Source organism: Trichosurus vulpecula, chromosome 9 (genome assembly GCF_011100635.1).
Source record: "Trichosurus vulpecula isolate mTriVul1 chromosome 9, mTriVul1.pri, whole genome shotgun sequence".
NCBI classification, from domain to species: Eukaryota; Metazoa; Chordata; class Mammalia; order Diprotodontia; family Phalangeridae; genus Trichosurus; species Trichosurus vulpecula.
The window spans coordinates 150,219,432-150,239,217 of NC_050581.1; the positions used below are offsets into that span (position 1 = coordinate 150,219,432).

General features: G+C 48.6%; 1 protein-coding gene across 1 annotated transcript in view; it reads left to right on the forward strand.

Moving 5' to 3' along the window:
• The first annotated feature begins 2,825 nt into the window (after nt 1–2,825).
• The window catches only part of PLXND1 (plexin D1), a 205,177-nt gene continuing 188,216 nt past the window's right edge, over nt 2,826–19,786 (forward strand). Inside the window, exon 1 of the mRNA XM_036737796.1 lies at nt 2,826–4,235. Coding sequence (XP_036593691.1) covers nt 2,826–4,235 — 1,410 coding nt within the window. The remainder of the gene's footprint in view (nt 4,236–19,786) is intronic.

Consider the following 19,786-nt stretch of genomic DNA (forward strand, 5'->3'; position numbering starts at 1 on the left):
CTATCCCACATTCTACCCTCGAGATAAAAGCAGGGACATAAATTGTTCCATGTTCTTGTCTCTCGCAGGGCCTTGATCCCGAGAGCTGACAGGGATGAGCTGATGCAGCCCCGCATGGTTCTCAGACGCTGCTCATATTTCCTAGTGAAAGAAACCATTGGCATTATAAACACATTGGGGAACCATCAAAGCCCTTCTTGCATTAGAGGAGGGGAAAATGGGACGTTTAAGAAAGCAGTTTATCAGCAAACTTGCCTTCCGAGTCCAGCAACAGGAAGGAGAGGGTGAGGGGCTAGTGTCCAGGGGCAGTTGTTCCCAGCGGGAGGTGTGTGGGGTTTTTTAGGCCTTTGTTTTCCTTCCTGAGCCAAAATAATAGTAAGCACTGTCTGAGAGAGATTAAATACAACTCCTGTTACCCTATCGGCAGCTGCAGATACACAGACCCCTGTGCCCTTCCCTTAGAGTGAGTGGTGGAAAAGAACTGATTTCTGGAAAATATGAACCTCACACCAGCCCAACTGGGAAACTTGATTTGCAAATAAAAAGACTTGTTTGGATAATTATTGGGCAGTAGATAAGGTATAGAATGATAGACTATCAGAACTGGAAAAGTCCTTAGAATATGGAATGTTCCATATAGCATAACAGATCTGGAGACGACTTTATAGAATGTTAGATTGGAGGGCAGCATAGAACGCAGACTGGCAAAGCTGGAAGTATTGTGAACACAGAATGTTAGAATGTAGAAAGTCAGACCTGGAAGAGATCTCAAACTAGAACATTATAAGAAAGAATGTTAATGCTGGAAAGGGTCTTAGAACATAAAACCTCAGAACACAGAATGTTATTGCCAGAAAGAACTTTGGAAAGTAGAAAGTCAGACCTGGAAGAAACTGTAAAACAATGAATATTACAATATCGAATGGTAATGCGAAAAGGGACCTTGGAACACGGAATGTTAGAATATAGGATATTTGAATACAGAAAGTCAGACTTAGAAGAGTCTGTAGAATAAAGAATATTGGGATATAGAATGATATCGGATATAGAGATGGAAGGGTTCATGCAATTCAATCTTATATTTTGGATGGAGAAACTAAGGTTCCGCAAATTCACCCAGCAAATTGGTGGCAGAATGAGGAGAGAACCCTGGTTTCCTGCTTCTTGGCCCTGTATTCTTTCTACTAAAATTCCATGTAAATAATTGCATTTCCCCCTAGTATTTTCTAAAGTTCCTATGCCAATGCTTTGAATCTGGCTATTATTATGGTTTTGAAACTGAGGAGTAACACGCTGAAGGTGTCCAGTTTGCCTCAAGCGGGCAAATTGAGGAAAAAAATGGGAGTGGAAAGAGGATTTCTCCAAGGCCTCTGAATCCAGGCCTGTGGTATCATCAGCAGGTTTGGAGAGTTCTCTCTAAAAAGGGCCCTGGATTTACAAAAGGCCCAGGAACCTGGCAGGTGTTAAGGCCTCATTAGGCCCCTTCTCAGCACAAGGAGGGAGACATTCAGAGAAACCCCCCAGCAGCCAAGCTCTGTGGTTAATATACACAGTACGTTTCTTTTTTTCTTTTTTTTCTTTTTTTTTGTCTAAAGTGGAAACAACTCAAGCCACACCAGGTCAGTCCATTACTGCCGACTCCCCCTCCCCTTGTCCTCTCAGAGTATAATTAAGGGCTATTGCTGGTGCCAGTGACTGATTCCTAGCAAGCTGTGTGCTCTCTCTCGCCCCCTAACATGCTTGAAATATTCCCCCTCTCAATTTATTCATGATTTATATATTTGACCCGCCGAGGGCCAGACAGCCCATGCTCGTCCCCTCTGTTATCCTCTCCTTGTAAAACCTCTTTTATGGGAAGGGAGGGCAGCTTCTTCGAGGGGCTGACCGTTAACTTATTTTGACTCGAGCTGGGCCCAGGAAGAGCTAAGCCAGCCCTGATGGGATGGGGAACCTGGGGGAGGGGGGGGGCGGGACAGCATTTGGCTGCCCCTGTAGACTGTGAGTGTGAGTGAGAGTGTGTGCGTGTGTGTGTGCGCGCGCTTTGGATTCCCCCATCCCGTGGGCAGCCGGGGCGGGCAGGAGGGATGTTATTCCTCTGTCTCCCGGCTTGGGAAGGGGCCGTCCGGGTTCCGTTTTCCCCTGGGAGAGAAAGCTATCCAGGACATAGGGTGTTGTGTTTGTGACCACGAGGGGCTGCCCAGGCTGCAACCCCAGCCTTTTTCTCTGGGCTGGATCGGGAAAGGAGACTTTTGCCTGGGAATCTGAAAGGGGAATGGGGGTGGGGAGAAAAGCCTCCTCCAACTTAATCACATTCACATGACCAATCCCCAAATAAGAGGGAGAAATAAAATGTGTAAAGCGAAAGGAGGAGGGAGGGAGTAGCGGAGGAAAGGGCTGGTTTCTGAAGCGAAGGGGATGGGAGAGGGGAGGAGAGAGGCGGGGAGCGGGTTGGTCAGCGGCGTTAGCCCTTCCTCCTCCTCCTCCTCGTTCTCCTCCTCCTCCTAGTCCTCCTCCTCCTGCTTCCCCCGCGGGGAAGCTCCGAGGCAGCCGCGCGGATGTGAAAGTCCCTAGCTAGGCTAGGGAGGGCAGGCGGCGGGGCCAGAGCGGGAGCCGGACAGGACTCGAGCTGCGGGCGGGCGTTACGAGAGCCGGTCGAGCCGCGCAGGAAACAGGTTTAGCAGCGAGCCCCCCTCCCCACTTCCCAACAGCTCTCCCCACCCGCCCGCCCCCCTCCCCAGCCCCTGCCCCTCCCTCCCCGCTCTCCGGCTGCTAGCTCCGGCAGCTCCAAATGCACTCAGCTGCGCCGCAGCTCAGGAGGCGTCAGGATGGCTCCTCCTGCCGCGGGGGGCGCAGCCCGTAGCCCCCGGCTCCTGGGGGTGACGACCCCCCTGCCGCCGCCGCCGCTACCGCTACTGCTGCTGCTGCTGCTGCCGCCGCTGCTAGGAGGGAGCGCCGCGCTGGAGATCCAACGGCGGTTCCCCTCGCCCACCCCGACCAACAACTTCGCTCTAGACGGCCCCGGGGGAAAGGTGTACCTGGCAGCGGTGAACAGGCTCTACCAGCTGTCCGGCCCCAACCTGAGCCTGGAGGTGGAGGAGGCTGTGGGGCCGGTGCGGGACAACCCCCTTTGCCACGCCCCGCAGCTGCCCCAGGCCTCCTGCGAGCACCCCAAGATGCTGACCAACAACTACAACAAAATCCTGCAGCTGGACCCCGGGCAGGGCTTGGTGGTGGTCTGCGGCTCCATTTACCAAGGCTTCTGCCAGCTAAGGCGCCTGGGCAACATTTCGGCTGTGGCCGTGAGCTTCCCCCCGACGGCTGACGGCACCGAGCCGGTCACCGTCTTCCCCAGCATGCTCAACGTAGCAGCCAACCACCCCAATGCCTCCACTGTGGGCCTGGTGCTGGAGCCGCCGTCGGGGGTCCTTGGAGGTGCCAGTCCCGGCGGGACCCGGTTGCTGGTGGGAGCCACCTACACCGGCTTCGGGAGCCAGTTCTTTCCCCGGAACCAAAGCCTGGAGGACCACCGCTTCGAGAACACGCCGGAGATCGCCATCCGCTCCCTGGACACGCGTGGCGACCTGGCCAAGCTCTTCACTTTCGACCTCAACCCCTCCGACGACAACATCCTCAAGATCAAGCAGAGGGCCAAGGCTTTGCACAAATTGGGCTTCGTCCGCGCCTTCCTGCACCCGGGCAGCAGTGGTGGCCCGGCGGCGCCCCGCAGACGGAACGGGCCCCGGGCCCCGACCACCCCAGCCTACGCCTATCTGGCCCTAAATAGCGAGGCCAAGGCTGGAGACAAGGAGAGCCAGTCTCACAGCCTGCTGGCCCGCATCTGTCTGGGCTGGGGGCCGGCCGGGGGGCCCGGCGGGGCGGCCGCCGAGACCAAGAAGCTCACAGAGTCCTACATCCAGCTGAAGTTGCACTGCGGCGGGCCGTCCGGCGGCGAGGTCTTCAACCGTCTGGTGTCCGTGTTTCCGGCGGCGCCAGGGCCGAGCCGGCCCGAAGACCTGCTGTTCGGGGTGTTCGAGCGCGCAGCCCCTGGCGGCACCGGGGGCGCCGGAGCACGCGCGCAGTCTGCCCTCTGTGTGTTCCGCTTCATGGACATCGAGGGCGCGATCCGGGCGGCTCGCAGAGCTTGCTTCGTGGACCCCTCGCCCGACGTGGTCGCAGTCCTGGAGAGTGTGGTCCAGGGCACCGGGCCAGCTTGCGAGAAGAAAAGGAACATCCAGGTACGGAGCGGCTTGGGAGTGGGGAGCGGGGAGCCAGTGAGAGGGCAGAGAAGGTGAGTCAGCATTTGACTCTAAGACAGGTGTCTGGGGGTGGAGGGAGCCAGAAGCCTCCTGGAACTCTGACCCCCACCTTCCTCCCTCTTCAGTCTCTTTTCCTTCGTTCCCAGCAGGTGTGCCAAATTCTGGGAAAGAGCTTCCTCCTCTTTTCCCGACAAGCCACTGCCTCCCAAGACCTCCTACCCTATCTCCTTTCCATTGCTTCCCGCTGAAAGTGCAGGCCCTAGGTAACAGGCGTTCCCGGGGCAGGGGACCCACACTCCCTTCCTTGTCGGTGTTTGTCTGGGTCTCTAGGACCAACTTTTCAGCCAATCAGAAGGGCTTGCAGCTGCCCCTCTTACCGAGAGATTTGGAGCCGCCGCCTCATAACCCTGCAACTCTCTGACCCCTCCGGGTTTTCGAAGGGTGCGTAGAATGGCCACCTCTTCGTCATCAGGCTTTTCTCTGGAAGGTTTTCATAGCAGCATCGTAAGAAGGTCCCCTCCGACCTAGCTCTCTCTCTCCCTCTTGGAAGTCAGGAAGGGTCAGTGACCTGGCAGGGCTGCTTGCTTCCCTGGGCCTGTGGAACTGAGTAGATAAGTCCCAGCTGTGAAGCATCCGTCCTGCTCCACTCGCGGGATCAAATCTGTGGCCAAGGCACCTGGGAGGACTTTCCCTCCCCCGTCCTTGACCCTTACTACCTCCCTTAAACTTGGTCTCTTGTTCCTCACATCTCCAGAGAATTTGCCTATCTCCAAACAAGAGGCACAGCTGGCGAAAGTGAATTGGGTGCTGTCTTCAAAACTAGGAACAAGACCCCCTGTTGTCTCTGAATTTTACTGTGACAGTGGGCATATTACTTAATCTTCCAATGTTCTAGCCCAGAGGGGTCAAACAGGAAGCCCAGCACTCCTTAGTGCTCCAAAACCAGATTCAAATGTAATTGGGAAACATTTAACAAAATAGATTAAAATGCAATAGAACATAGATAATGTTAATATGTGGTTTTCTAGGTTGATGTCTGGCTGCAGGGGTCCTTAGGATGTTTTTGATTTGAGTTTGATACCTCTGCTCTAGAGTCTAGAACCCCCTCACCCCCCAGCCTACAAGTTGCAGAGAATGGGCTGGCCTACATTGGTACATTCAGACCAAAGGCAGGAGCTAAAGAGATGCTGTCCCGAAGGGTGCCTTCCTGTGTTCTAGCTGTCATTACCCGTACCATGGTCAGGTCTTGTGAAGGTGAGGGCAGTCAGAACCCTCTGGTAGGAAGGAGAGAAGGGTGTGTGTGTGTGTGTGTGTGTGTGTGTGTGTGAGTGTGAGTGTGAGAGAGAGAGAGAGAGAGAGAGTGTGGTGTTTATAAACTTTTGGTCTGATGGGGAGTTACTCAGACTCCTCTTTGGGTTAGCACAGAGCCAAGCACGTGGTGGTTTTTCACCCACCCCCCTCTTCCTTTGGGAATCATCTTCATTCCCACGTTCCCCAGGCCCCAGTGACCAGCGGTGACTCAGAGCATTGCTTGGGTTGCTGCCTTCCTCTTGAAGGGGGCTGGGGAGGGCAGGAGCTTTGGAGGATGCTGGGGCTATCCCAGCTGCTCTCTATGCTTGCTGGGCTGGGTTCGGCAATGGGAGGCCAGCAAGGGGTGGGGAGGGGGCCTCCTTGGGCACCTAAATGGCCTTGCCTTGTGGAGTCCAGGGGAAAGTTGACAAATCTGCCTTTCAACCACTTTGGGGAATATCCACATTAGGAGGAGACAGGGACATTCTTCTTCCTTACAGGAAGAAGCACTAACTTGAGGGATGTGATGACATTTGATTTTTCCTAAGGAGACAAACTCACTTTTGAGAAATAAAGGGACATACAGATGTATCTGGATTGCTCTGTGGGCCACAGTAGGGCTGTGTGACAGGTGATGGGGTTCTGGCCGACTTTCTGCCCCTGGGGAAGAGGCAGGAAGTTTCATGGGCATGGTCAGCTGTTAAAGGACCTGCCTTTCCCCCCTTTCTTTCTGTGATCTTGCTCAGTGGTGCCATCTTGGCACCAACAGATAGGGCCAGCTGCCTGGCTGGCACCAGAGCCAGGATACCCAGGAGCCAATAGGGTTGTGACTTGTTAGCTTCTGGTCTGTGGTGGTGGTTTAGGTCTTTATAGCATCAAACCACTGTCTCTTGCTTAGGAAATGATAACATTGGTGTATTAAGTCCATGAGTCTTCTAATAGAGCAGATAGTGGTCAGATTCAAGGTTGGTTTTGTATCTACTAGGATTCTTTGGAAGAGCACAATTCTGTATCTGTCTGAGATCTCTTCTATCTTAGAGTAGAATATAAATCTGGCCCTCCTGCAGAGAGGTGTCTCAGGGATCCTTGTTGGGTCTCCATGTCTCCTAAGTATCCTTGTACAAGAGAATGAATAGACTCCAATCCAATGTGATTTTTCCTTTGGTTTTCTTGGATTTTGCAGACAAAAATAGCTAAGAAGTTTTGGGTTGGGTCCCCTCAGCCTGATTCAAGAATCCATTGGTCCAGGCTTCTGTCTGTTTCTCTAGGATCAAACACAAAATCAGCCCTTCATAACCTAGCACTCTCCTGGTTTTTCAGTCTTCTTACACCTTCCTCCCTAACACGTACTCATCATTCCAGTGGCACTGGCCTCCTGGCTGTCGCCAGAACAAGACACTCCATCTCTCAGCTCCAGGCATTTTCTCTGGCTGTCCTCCATGCCTGGAACATGCTTTGTCTTAATCTCCACCTACTGCCTTCCCTGGCTTCCTTCAGATCTCAGATAAAATCCCATCTTCTGCAGAAACCCTTCAAGAGGGTTTAGACCCTCAATTCACATGCTTTCTTTCTTTTAATTATTTTCTCTTTATCCTGTGTATAGTTTGTACATATCTGTTTGCTTGTTGTGTCTGCCATTAAATTGTGAGCTCCTTCAGGACACTTGCTTAGCACGGTGCCTGGCGCATAGTAGGTGCTTAATAAATGTTTATTGATTAATGAATATTCATGCTTTCCACTGTAGACATCAATATGAGAAGGCAGAGTAGCCCAGTGAAAAGAACACTAACTCTGGAGTTAGAGGACCTGGATTCAAATTCCACCCCTGTCTCTTACTACTTTTGCCATCCTGAGCAGGTCATTTAACTTCCCCGAGCCTCAGTTTCTTTATCTGTAAAATGGGCAGGATTAGACTGCCTGTGGCTTCTGAGGTCCCTCAGAAGCTATGCATATTTCAATACTCCATTTTATCTGTGATCTCAATAATATCAATACTCCCTTTCCCAGTATACCTTGCAATCCCACTGCGCCTTCTCATTTTGAGTTTCTCTTGTCTGTCTCTTTCCACCCAATGTGCTAGAGGTCTTCCTTCTCCTGAGTCTTATAATATTTTAGGGGCACCTTTGCAATACTTGGGCTGCCCATCGGTTATCCCCCATCCTTTTTATCACCCTTCTGACTGCTTTCATCTCATTATCCATTATCCTGGATGGTTTGGGTTTGTTTTAGAGAGAGAGAGAGAGAGAGAGAGAGAGAGAGAGAGAGAGAGAAGAGAAATGGGGGGAGGTGGAGAGAGAGGAAGAGAGAGAGGGGAGAAGGGAGAGAGAGAAGAGAGGAAAGAGAGGAGAGGAGAGAGACACCACTTCACAGAGAAGTGATGTGGGGGTAATAGATTGAAAAGTGGTCTCGAAGCTGGAAAGACCTGAGTTGAAGTTCTCCCTTTGAACACTGTGACTCTGGACAAGTTACTCTAGGCAGGTCTCTTAAAATTGAGCCGCTAGGGGGCGCCATAGTGCACAGAGCATCCATGCCTGGAGTCAGGAGAACCTGAGTTCAGATGTGACTTCAGACACTTGCTAGCTCTGTGACCCTGGGCAAGTCATTTAACCTGTTTCTTTCAGTTTCCTCATCTGTCCCAGAGTTGTTGTGAGGATCGAATGAGATATTTATAAACCACTTAGCATAGTGCCTGGGACATGGTTCAGTGTTGTATGGTAACCTGGGACATGGTAAGTGTTAGGGATTACTATTAAATATATTATTGATTATTAAATTAATTATTAAATATGACTATTATTATATATTATTAAATTATTATTATTAAAACCAAGTTGCAGAGAAGGTGTCAGCCTGCACCAGTAAAGGGAATTCCCTCATCTGGGAGTGCCCCTATATCTATCCCATGATGATAATTGACACCCACATATCACTTTTGATATATAATATCTCATTTGGTCCTCACAGTTGGTATTGCGTGTTGTTATCCTCATCTTACAGATGTGAAAACTGAGGGGCTGAGGGGCTCAATAATTTTCTCATTGTTAAGGAGTGTTAGTGGTAGGATTCGAACCCAGGCTTGGGGTCTTCTCTGGCTCCACTATATCGTCTACCAAACTACTCTTTCTGCTTAGGACAGTCAAATGCCTTAAAGAATCTTTGAGGGCTGAGAGGAGGGGGTCTGGAGTTGGTGGGGGGGAGGGCAATGTCAAACATCTGCAGAATGCAGTATCTGTAAGCCATCCTTGGAGGGCGTTAGACACCCTGTAAAAGTTCTGATCCTTTGGAAATGTTGCTCTGAAACACCGCTGGAAAACATCGCCCCCTTCCCCCCTTGTGTTAATTTGGAAGAAAATCTGTCTGATTTTCTTTTTCAATCGTTGAGTTTGCCAGGAAGTTAACAAGCAGTGTTTTATTTCTAGGTCCCAGGACGGGTCTGTAGAGACAGGGCCTGCAAGATTGTGTTTCTCAGCCCTGCAGCATTTAACATCAATTTCCCACCTTTGAGACAATGAAATATTTGAATGTATCTTAAACTCCAGCTCTGGGAATACAGCAGGAGAACAGATTAGCCGAGAGGCGGCTGCTTCTGGGGTTAAGTTATGGTTAGGGCCTGCCTGTGTTGCCATGAGAAAATCCCAGTATTTGCTATTGTTTTGTGGGTCCCAAGCTTCTGTTTGCCTTTTCAGAGATGTGGGAGCGTTTTGGAGGATACTGGGGAGGAATCTGGATTCTAAGTTGTTCACTTTTTATAGAGTGGATGGGACCTCAAAGTACACTGAAAAGAAGGCTCTAGCCTAGATCTTGAGTCAGGCCCTTGATCCAGCTCTCAGCTTACTGTGTTTTTAATTTTGTATCTATTTAAAAGTTGCTTTCCCCAAAGGAATATAAGCTCCCAGAGGGCAGGCACTACTTAATTTCTGTCTTGGTTTATACAGTACCTACCAAGTGCCTGACACACAGTAGGTGCTTAATAAATGCTGGTTGATTGACTGAACCTATGAGCCTTGCAGTCTGAGGGATCCTCTAATTTAGTATTCTCATTTGACAGGTGAAGAATCCAGATGAAGTCCAGGGGACTAACCTTGTCCAAGTTATTGTGTCTAGCTCATGGCAGAACAGGGACTAGAACCCAGATGTTTGGATTCTCATTCGTAGGATCATAGGATGTGAAACCAGAAGGGAATTTGGACTAGATGACCCTAACCGTTCATTTTACAAACAAGGAAACTGACCTCCAGAAAGGTTAAGTGATTGCTTAAGCTCGCACAGGTAGAAAGGGCAGAGTCAGATCTCAAACAAAGGCCTCCTCACTCCCAGAGTATTCTTTCCACTTCCTTCACCAGGCTGTCTTCTGTTTTCCATAATTCTGTACACGTTTAATACTCTACTGACTCAGGGGTCTGTGATTTCATGGGGGTGGGTACCCCTTCTGCCATCATATATCAAAACCCCTCTGTGACTTAGTCACTGGTCTTCAGGAATTCCTGTGGCCCCCAAATTCATCCTCATGTGACCAGCTTAACAATTAGCCTCTCCACACTTGGCTAGGCCTGCCCTCAGACAGCAAAGGAGATTTTCAGCTGGTGGTGTTTGGTGGGTGGATATACTGTGTGGTCAAGAAAAAGGTTTTGGAGCCAGCTTTGGGGTTGGCTAAGGGTAAAGTTAGGGGATTTCCTAGGATCATAGATGGTCAGAATCAACAGGGACCTCAAAGATGATCTAATCCAATACCCTCATTTGACACAATAGGAAAGTAAGGTTCAAAGAGGGGCAGGGATTTTACCCAAAGGCCACTGAATAAATGAATGACTCAGCTGGGGCTAAAGCTCCAGGCTCTTGACTCTATATGCCTCTCTGTATAAAATCAGATGTTGATTCCTTTGGGCTGTGGAGTAAGGCCAGTGTGTGTTCCTTCTCAACTAGAACAGAATGGTAAAAAGCACCAGAAAAACTAATAAGCCGCTCACATCTGTTTAGCACTTTATAGTTTAGAAAGCACTTTCTTCTCAAGAGCTCCAGGAGATGTTTAGTGAAAGTGTCATTCCCATCTTACCATGAGGAAAGGAAATTGAGGCTTGAAGAGGATGAGTTGCTTATACATGGTGATTTGGCTAATAAAAGGCAAAATGGAGACTTGAACTCAGGCCTTCTGATGTCAACTCCTCTGCCCTTTCCAGTATACCAGGCTTAGCAACCATCCGTGGTAACTTGGGGAATTCTTTCAACTTTTTGTGCCTCAGTTTCTGCATTTGTAAAATGGGTGGGTTGGGTTATATGATCCCTTTGCTGTTGTTCAGTCGTCTCAGTCATGGCCGACTGTGACCCCATTTGGAGTTTTTTTGGCAAAGATACTGGAGTGGTTTGCCATTTCCTTCTCCAGCTCATTTTACAGATGAGGAAACTGAGGCAAACAGGGTGAAGTGACCCACCCAGGGTCACACAGCTAGTATGTTTCCGAGGCCGATTTGCACTTAGGAAGATGAGTATTCCTGACTTCAGGCTTGTGCTCTATCCATTGCATTGCTACCTAGTGGCCCATATGATCCCTGAGGAATCTTATAACTCCGTATGTCTATGCTGACTTTTTCTTATAGGCTAGGGGGAGCCATTGAATGTTCTTCAGCAAGGAAGAGTGGTATAGAAAGTCTCATGTTAGGAAGATTCATCTTGCAATAGATTGTAGAGCACATATTGGGGTTGGGAAGGAATGAGGTCAGTTGGGAAGCCACCCAAGTTAACAGACCACGGAGTCATTTCGTTTTGTTTTGTTTTTTCCCTAGTTACTGATTATGGTAGTGGTGGGATTGGGATTGGTCACGAATATTGGTGACCAATGAATAAATGGGGGCCGCAGTTGGAGAACAGAGTCTGGGTGGAGTTTAAAAAATGGAAGAGAGATAGACAAAGAGACAGACACACATACAAAGACAGAGATAGAGAAACAGAGAGGCAGACAGACAAACATAAGAACACAAAGACATAGAGAGAAAGGGAGAGAGAGAGGATAAAGAGAGATGAAGACTAAGAGAGAGAATAAAGAGAAAGACAGAGAGAAAAAAGAGGAAAAAGAGAGATAAAGACTAAGAGAGAGAGAATAGAGATAAAGATGGAGAGAGAGAGAGAGAGAGAGAATAAAAAGGGATAAAGACTAAGAGAGAGAGAATAAAGAGAGATAAAGATTGTGTGTGTGTGTGTGTGTGAGAGAGAGAGAGAGAGAGAGAGAGAGAGAGAGAGAGAGAAAGCGCCAGCCAAACCCAATCCCACCGTTCCAGGAGTCTCTGCTGACTAAATGACAGGAGATAATGATGGAGCTTACAAAGGAACTCTGCGTTTCCCAGCCCCATAACACAGTGCTTTGTGATTTCAGGATTTGATAGCCAACAGTGGTTTGTATGATAAAGGCTTGTTAACCCAAATATGCCACATGGGCAGCTTTATATAAACAGTCCCAGTCTGTTGGACACTTGGATTTTGAAATGATAGCTCAAAGCCAACAGCAAAATGTTCCTAAAGCAAAAGTTTTGTCTTCTGGGGATATGACGCATTTTTTACTCACTTGGGAAATGGACCATGAGGGCTTTTTGCCATGGCTGGAAAGGGAAAGATTCAGGGAAATCAGATCTTTTTTCAGAACTCCCAAATATTCGAAAGTGAGTTTGACAAGGAACAAGACAACGACCTGCCGGTTTTGCTGGTCATTGGTTCTTTGGATGTTAAGATCTAGAAGGAATTTAGACATCAGAATAACCTGCTCATTTTACAGGTGAGGAAACTGGGGTCAAGTGATTTGCCCATGGTCATGCAGCTAGTTAGTTGTAGAGCCCAGCTTTCTTATTTATGCCAAGATCCTCTCTACTCCACCTTTTCTCTGTAATGATGTCCTGTCTCTCCATCCCCACCTTAGGCTAGGGCTGTTGTGGGCTATGTCTTCTAATTCTTTTCTAGGCAGCAGCTCGTGATAGATACGATGCTGGCCTTGAAGGAGCATGACCTGCGTCTGTGCTCTTGCTCTTATATGATGCTTTATGCACTCGAGCAAATGACTTTTCAGGGCCTCAGTTTCCCCACTTGAAAAACAGACAAAATAATACTTATGCTACCTGTGTCACAGGGTTGCTGTGCTAAAAACAAACAGAAACTTGAAAATGCTAGCAAATGTGATCTAGTAGGGTTCTGGGGTCCAGCACGTAGCGTTGTTTACCCAGGAAGCTGAATAAACCTTGTTAACTCAAGAACTTCACCGCATCTTTCTGAAAACTCCGCTTTTCATCATGTATTCAGAAACCCATAGTAGCTTCCTATTGCCTGTAGCATAATGTCCCAAAGTGATTAGCCTGGCATCCTTTCCTCCCTTCCCCTCTCCCCTCCCCGCCCTCATTGGGAAAGCAAGAAAAACAAAATTCATCAGTGACGTTTGAATTTTTCCATAATCTGGTCCTGCCCTTCCTCTGTGACTTTATCTTCATCCCTCCTATACAGCCTATTTCCCTTTTCTTTTTTCTCCTCCATTTATAGAATATTAGCATCTTCGAGCTGAAAGGGGCCTCAGCCCACTCGTCAGTCAGTCTCTAGACTGCACCTGACCAAGAATCCCCTCTGCAATAGTCCCTGAAAATTGTCCTTCGGGCTTGGCTTGAAGATCTCTGATAACCAGCAGCCCATGGCATCCTGAGGCAGCCCCCTCCTTTTTCTGTGGCTCTGATTGTGAGGTTTTCCCTGATCCACATTTGTAATGTCCCCCCTGTCATTTTGGCTTGTTGGTCCCTGTTCTGCCCTGTGGAGACAAACAGAATAAGCTCAGCCTATCTGTCACAGGGGAGGAGTGTGTGTGTGTATGTGTGTGTGTGTGTGTGTTTGTGTGTGTGTGTGTGTGTGTGTTTTGTCATCTCAGTGAGATTTGAAACTCTTCAAGGAGACTGTGTCTCCTTTCTATGTCCCACAGCGTCCAGCATGAGCTTGGCCTCTTGGTAAAGGCGTGATAATTTTTGATAAATTGTATTATGATAAGCTCTGGGGTATCTGAAGACGTTTATTATATTACCTTCTCTTTTAAGGGCCAAAAAGTGCTGAGTGAGAATGAAACCAACGCCTCAGCAGCCTTCTCAGCTGTGATTTTTATAGGGTTCAGGGAGTACGCTTGAATGAAAAGGAATGACCCTTTTATTTCCTCCATGGCTCACTGAGCCCCAGCAAAGGGTGTCCTCTTTAGGGAGGAATGAATTACTGGTGGCTGGCGGCAGCAAGAAGTGGAGAGGGTGCCAGCCTGGGATTTGGGCATCCTGGATGTTCAGGACCCATGCCCTCCCCTGACATACTTTGTTCCTTTGGCCATCCCTCTTTCCCTCTCTGGGTCTCAGTTTCCCTCTTTGCAAATTGAGGGGATAGGCAAGATTCCTAGGGTTCTCCCAAACTCCTGAATTCTAAAAATCTCTAACTTGACCTGTCCAATTTAGGGGTTCTCAACCTTGGTGTCATGGACCCCTTTGGCAGTCTGGTGGGGCCTATATATTGGTTGTTCAGAATCATGTTTTTGAATGCATGAAATAAAGTGCGTAGGATTGCAAAGAAAGTAAATTATATTGAGATAACACTTTTCAAAATAATTTTTTTAAAGGAGATTGGCCTTCATGACTGCCAAGGTCCCTTTCAGCTCTAAATCTAAGACCGATCCACCTCATTCACAAATGAGGAAACCTAAGACAAACCACATGCTCAAGTTTCTACAGATAGTAGTATATGGCAGAGCCAGAATTTGCACCCAGGGCCTCTGACTATAAATCCCTATGCAGCTCTCACCTTCTAGCTCTTTCTGTGTAGTCACACCTTCTTGTGGCCGATGGAGGGCCTTCCTCCTTATTCCGAGGCGCCAGGATGGAGATTTAGAGGATTTATTGACTTTTGGTACCGAAAGAGCCGTATTAATAACTCACATCTGCTTAGCAGTTCTGTTGGCGCTTCCCCTTCCTCTCTCTCCCCCTCCAACTGCCCAACCAGACCTTTGAGCAGCATGTTTGAGGACCCCTCCTTCATCGGGGGATGAGCTGCATTGGATGGAGAAGGATCTGTCGGGAGTCCTGGGCTTGGGATGTAACTGGAGAACTCATGTTCTTATTCATTTATATTCTCACCATAAAACAGGTCCTCAGGGGGAGAGCCTCTTACCTTTCCTCCAGCAACTGAGCCTTTGGGGAGCTGGAATGGAGACAAATTAGCTTCTTGGAAGGCCTCGAATTGCTAAAAGACAAGAAGGTTGAATATGAGATTTCCCTTTATTTTCTATTAGTTGGTGATGTACCTCGTTTCTGACATGCCAGGAGAAGGGAGGGCACCCCTCAGCCTAATTCAAAAGTCTGCTGCTCCAGAGAGCTGCCTTCCCACTCTTGATATTAATATGAGAAGGCAGAGTGGTATGGTCATAGAGTCAGAGGCCCTGGGTTCAAATGCTGCCCTTTCCTGTGTGACCTTGGGTAAGTCATCTAACATCCACGGAACTCAGTTTCCAAGCCTCCAAGGTCTCTTCCAGCCAACTGGGTGGATTTGGAGTTAAGACCTGAGTTGAAATCCTCCTTTAGACATTTCCTAGCTGTTTGAGCCTACACCAATTGGTCACTTAAATTCTCAGACTCAGTTTCCTTATCTGTAAAATAAGGATACCTCAGAAGGTTGTTGGGAAGATTAAATGAAAGAACACACATATATCTCTTTGCGCACCTTAAGGCGCTATGATGCTATGTGTGTTTCAACACCTTGATGGGCCGATGATCTCAACAGCGTAGTTTGAAATCCCTCCACACCTTCTCATCTTCAGTTAATCTTGTCCATCTCTCGAGCGCAATGGAGATCTTCCTCCCCCTCATAATGTTTCGTGTGGGCTGCCCGTCGGTTATCCCTCTTCCTTCTTCCAGGACCAAGACCTTCGTCCATCTCCGATCACACATGTCCTGGGTTGGTTTCAGAGAGGTAACATGAGGGAGTAGATGGAGACCTGGCCTCAAAGCTGGAAATGCCTGTGACCAACTCCCTCTGCTGACACATACTGGTTGTGTGAGTCTGGGTAAATCACTTAACATCTCAGGGCTTCGAGCAGAGGAGGTGCCAACCTTCAGTGGTGGATACAGTTCCCTCCTCTGGGAGTTCCTTATACCAATGAAATCCTAGGTTCAATCCCTCCCTCCCTTGTCTCTCTTTATCTCTCTCTGTCTCTGTCTCTCTTTGTCTCTCTCTCTCTCTCTGTTTCTCTCTCTCTCTCTCTCTCTGTCTCCCTGTCTCTCTCTCTGTCGAGGTCTCTCTTTCTCTCTCTGTCTCTCTCTACCTCTACCCCCCACCCTCAATGTAAGTCATCATTGGTAATATCCAATAGCATACTTAGATCCGCCTGTCCCCTGAGAGTTTTGATTCATCTGAGATCCCCCAGGATGGGCACTGCAGATGGACAGTGGCTGGATTTGGAGCTGGCCAGGAGGTGGAGAGCAGGCTAGATTGCATTTGGGAACCTGCATGTCTACCTTCTAAGCAATTCCAAGCTGCTCCCCACTCTAGGAGCCCCTCTTTCTAATGGCAGCATTGTCTTGGCAGTGTCAGGCGGCTGTGAGTCATGGGATGCCAGGATCTCAGAAGTCTCGTGATCACAGAATATAAAATGTATAGACACACACGCTGAATAACGCCTTCACAGACATATGCTCCTGTTCCCACACTTGCACACAAGCACACAGACATTATCACACAAACCCCTGTGCTCTGATTCAAATATCCACACACCTACATACACCCACTCCCTTTCAACACGTGCATGCACAAACATACATATGTCTTATATAGACCTACATATAGATACATGTGAACACACACATATTTAGCTATATTCCTCCTAGCCGTTACAGCCACCCTCTGTGCCCTTTAAATTTCCTCTCCCTGGGTTGCTTCTGGTACCATTTGGCAAGAAATGAAGGAATTCAGGATGTCTTTAAGACATCCTAAGATGAGCAACACTCTGGGGCCAATGAATGGACAGTGTTGGGAGCAGCTGATAACCTGGATTCCTAAAGCTGTAGCTGCTGCATGATCACTAAGGTGCTCATTCCTTGGTTAGAACCAAGAAGGAGAGGCATGAGGTAGCAGGGAAAGCTTGCTCACCTTCCCTGTGAGTCAGAGTTGTTTGAGGAGGAAAACCCTTTGTCTCCTGCCACGGACAGGATCAGAACCCAGGCTATCACGCCTTGAGTTTTGTCCAGTTCTAAATCTGTGACTCTAAGATCAGACTCTTGGAATCTTTTCTTGTGTGACCTTGGGAAAATTACTTAGCCTCTCTGGGCCTCAGTTTCCTTACCTGTAAAATGGTGGGTTAGACTAGGTGACCCTGAGGCCCCTTCTGCCTCTAGATCTATGATCCTGTAATCTTTTGCCCCTATCACTAATTGATTTTCTGTCATCGTCCCCGCAAATGCGCTGTCCGCTGGGAAGCAGCAGCAGACCGGGAGCAGGGAGACCTGAGTTCTGGCCCAAGCTCGACCGCTAAGGAACTGTGTGATCTTGGGCAAATTTCTCTGCTTCTCTGGGCTTCGTCTGCCAGATGGAGGGGAAGATGATACGGGGGGAGGATGAGAAAATGGAGGTAAAAGTATCCAGAGGAAGACAAAGTGATGACTGAACATGGCCCCAGGAAGGCATGGGCCTGGCAGACCATAATCCCTTTCCCAAAGGCCTTCTCCGTTGAGGTGGGCAGGAAGCGCCTTCTGTGATTCCCGTAGCGGGCCTGAAGAGCCCTGACTAGATGGAGCATCCAAGCACGGAGGAACGTCATGGGGGAAAAATTATAGAATGACACCAACACATTCATCAGACATGTTAAAGTTTGCTGTGTTCTTTCCTCATCGTCCCGTGAGCCGCTGTTTTTATCTTCACGTCACAGATGAGGAAACCGAGACTTAGAAAAAAAAAATGACTCGTCCACGGTCACACAGCTGATAAATGTCTGAGGCAGGATTCCAGCCCAGAGCTCCTGAGTCTGAGCCTCCTGAAGAGTTACAGTTTCAGAGAATCTTTAGAGCTAGAAGGGACTTTTCTCCTCCCATTCTATAGATGATGAGACTAAGGCTCAGGGATGTGGCTGATTTGCTGAGTGTCATGCCGGAAGTCATCAGCAGAGAACGGCCTTGAAGCCAAGCATCCCAACCTTAAGTCTTATCCATGACCAGTGTGCCACATTCCTCCATCTTTCTCCCTCTTGCAGCCCAATATCTCCCTCGGCAAGCTGCCTCGATCACCCCTCTTCTCCTGATAGTTAGCTGGTGGCCTCTGAAATGGTGACTCATCAGGACATCTTCCCCCTCTCCAAAAAAATCACCCCTCTGCTCCAGCACCAAGACCCCAGTGCACCGCTGGGCACTCCCAACGGTGACATCTTCCTAACATATTAATGAGGACAAGGAGAGACAGAGCTGGAATGTTTGAGGCATTTTGAAACATAATTGCTAAAATGCTGCCATCTCAGTGGTGGGAGATCCCATAAAAGTTTGCAACGAATACCCTAATTAATTTGGAATCCTTTCTTTTCCCATGACAAACGAGACGGGTACATTTGTCTTTAAATAGTATGTTGTCTGGATTGTTGATGCTGTGTGTGTGTGCGCGCTCGCGCGCACGCGCTCGTGTGTGCATTCACGTGTGCGTGCATTCACGCGTGGGCACCTAGAGTGGAGAGCAATATATGAACAAGATGCCATCATATCTTGTTCAAGTTAAGTGTTTTGTGAGCAGCACACAGCATTAGATGTGCACATTTCGGCTCTAACACAATAATACATTGAAGTTCTTCTGGTTGCGTGTGTTTGGGAAGGGGCATGTGAGTGTGCGTGCACGCGCATGTGTGCGCGTGCGCGTGCGTGTGCATGTTGGAGGGGGTAAGTGTATGTGTTGGGGAGGTGTGCATATAGGAGGAGTGTATATGTGTATTGGAGGGGGTGAGTGGGCGTGTGTGTATGTATTGGGGGGTGAGTCTGTGTGCATATGGGTGGAAGTGTGTGTGTGTGTGTGTGTATTGGAGGGGTTGAGCTTATGTGTTGGGGAGGTATGTATATGGGGGGAGTGTGTGTGTATTGAATGGGGTGAGTGTGTGTATGCATGTGGGGGGTGGGGTTGTATGTGTGTGTGTGTATTGGAGGGGGTGAGTGGGCGTGTGCGAGCGAGCGCGAGCGCACACACATATGGGGGGTGGGAGTGTGTGTGTGTGTGTGTTGGGGAGGTGTGCATATGGGGGGTGGGAGTGTGTGTGTGTATTGGAGGGGGTGAATGGGCATGTGTGTGTGTCTTTATCCTTGCTCTTTCTCCCCTCTATCCTGAAAATAATAAATCACAAGGTCATAAAAAGATAAGTGCTGGCAGCTTCCATTATGCCCGGACTGATGGCCACTGGGTCTGAACCTCGGTTGTTGCTTTAATAATGCACAATGTTCGACTTGGCGCATTGCTCCAGGGCAGGGAACGTTAAATAATGGCGGTAATAGTGGTGATCACTAGAGAATTGGGAAGCCCTGGACACCCTGTGCTTCCCCACCTCTGCAGAGAAGTTCTGTGGATCCTCTCCATTAAGGCTGGTGTTGGGGCCACGTGGGGGGAGGGGAGAGGCACAAGCCACCATTGGCACCAAATCTTTGAGCTTTCCATCTACATCACCACTCCTCCAGACTGCCCTTTGGCGACGCAAGCACAAGGAATAGCCCCAGACTCTGGAGATTACCTGGTCCTGTCCCTACTAAATGTCTTTTCAAAATGAGGGATTATGGGATTAGATGTAGGAGGGACCAGAGATTATCTAGTCCAGCTACCTCATTTCACAGAGCAGGAAACTGAAGTCCCTGGACATTATGACTTGTCCAAGGTCACACAGGAAGGAAGTTTCAAAAGTGGGATTTGAACCCGGTCCTCTGCCTCCCCACGTACACTACCACATTCACAAATTTAAAGGCAGTGATTGTCATTCCTCCCCTACCCAGTCTTTTCTCTTCCAGCCTAAAGGTATGAAGTTCCTGCAGCTGATTCTTCAAAAGATAAACCTTTATTGTTGTTTGTGAATGGGACAATGTGAAATCGTAAATTGTCACAGACATCCCTAGAGAAACTGTGAGCTGAAAAAAAAGGCTGCTTGATATAATCCTATGGGCTTATTTTAAAATATCTTTGGGTACCATCAAAGTGCAGTAATGAGGTTTTCTTACATAAAATTCAGAGAAGATCAACTC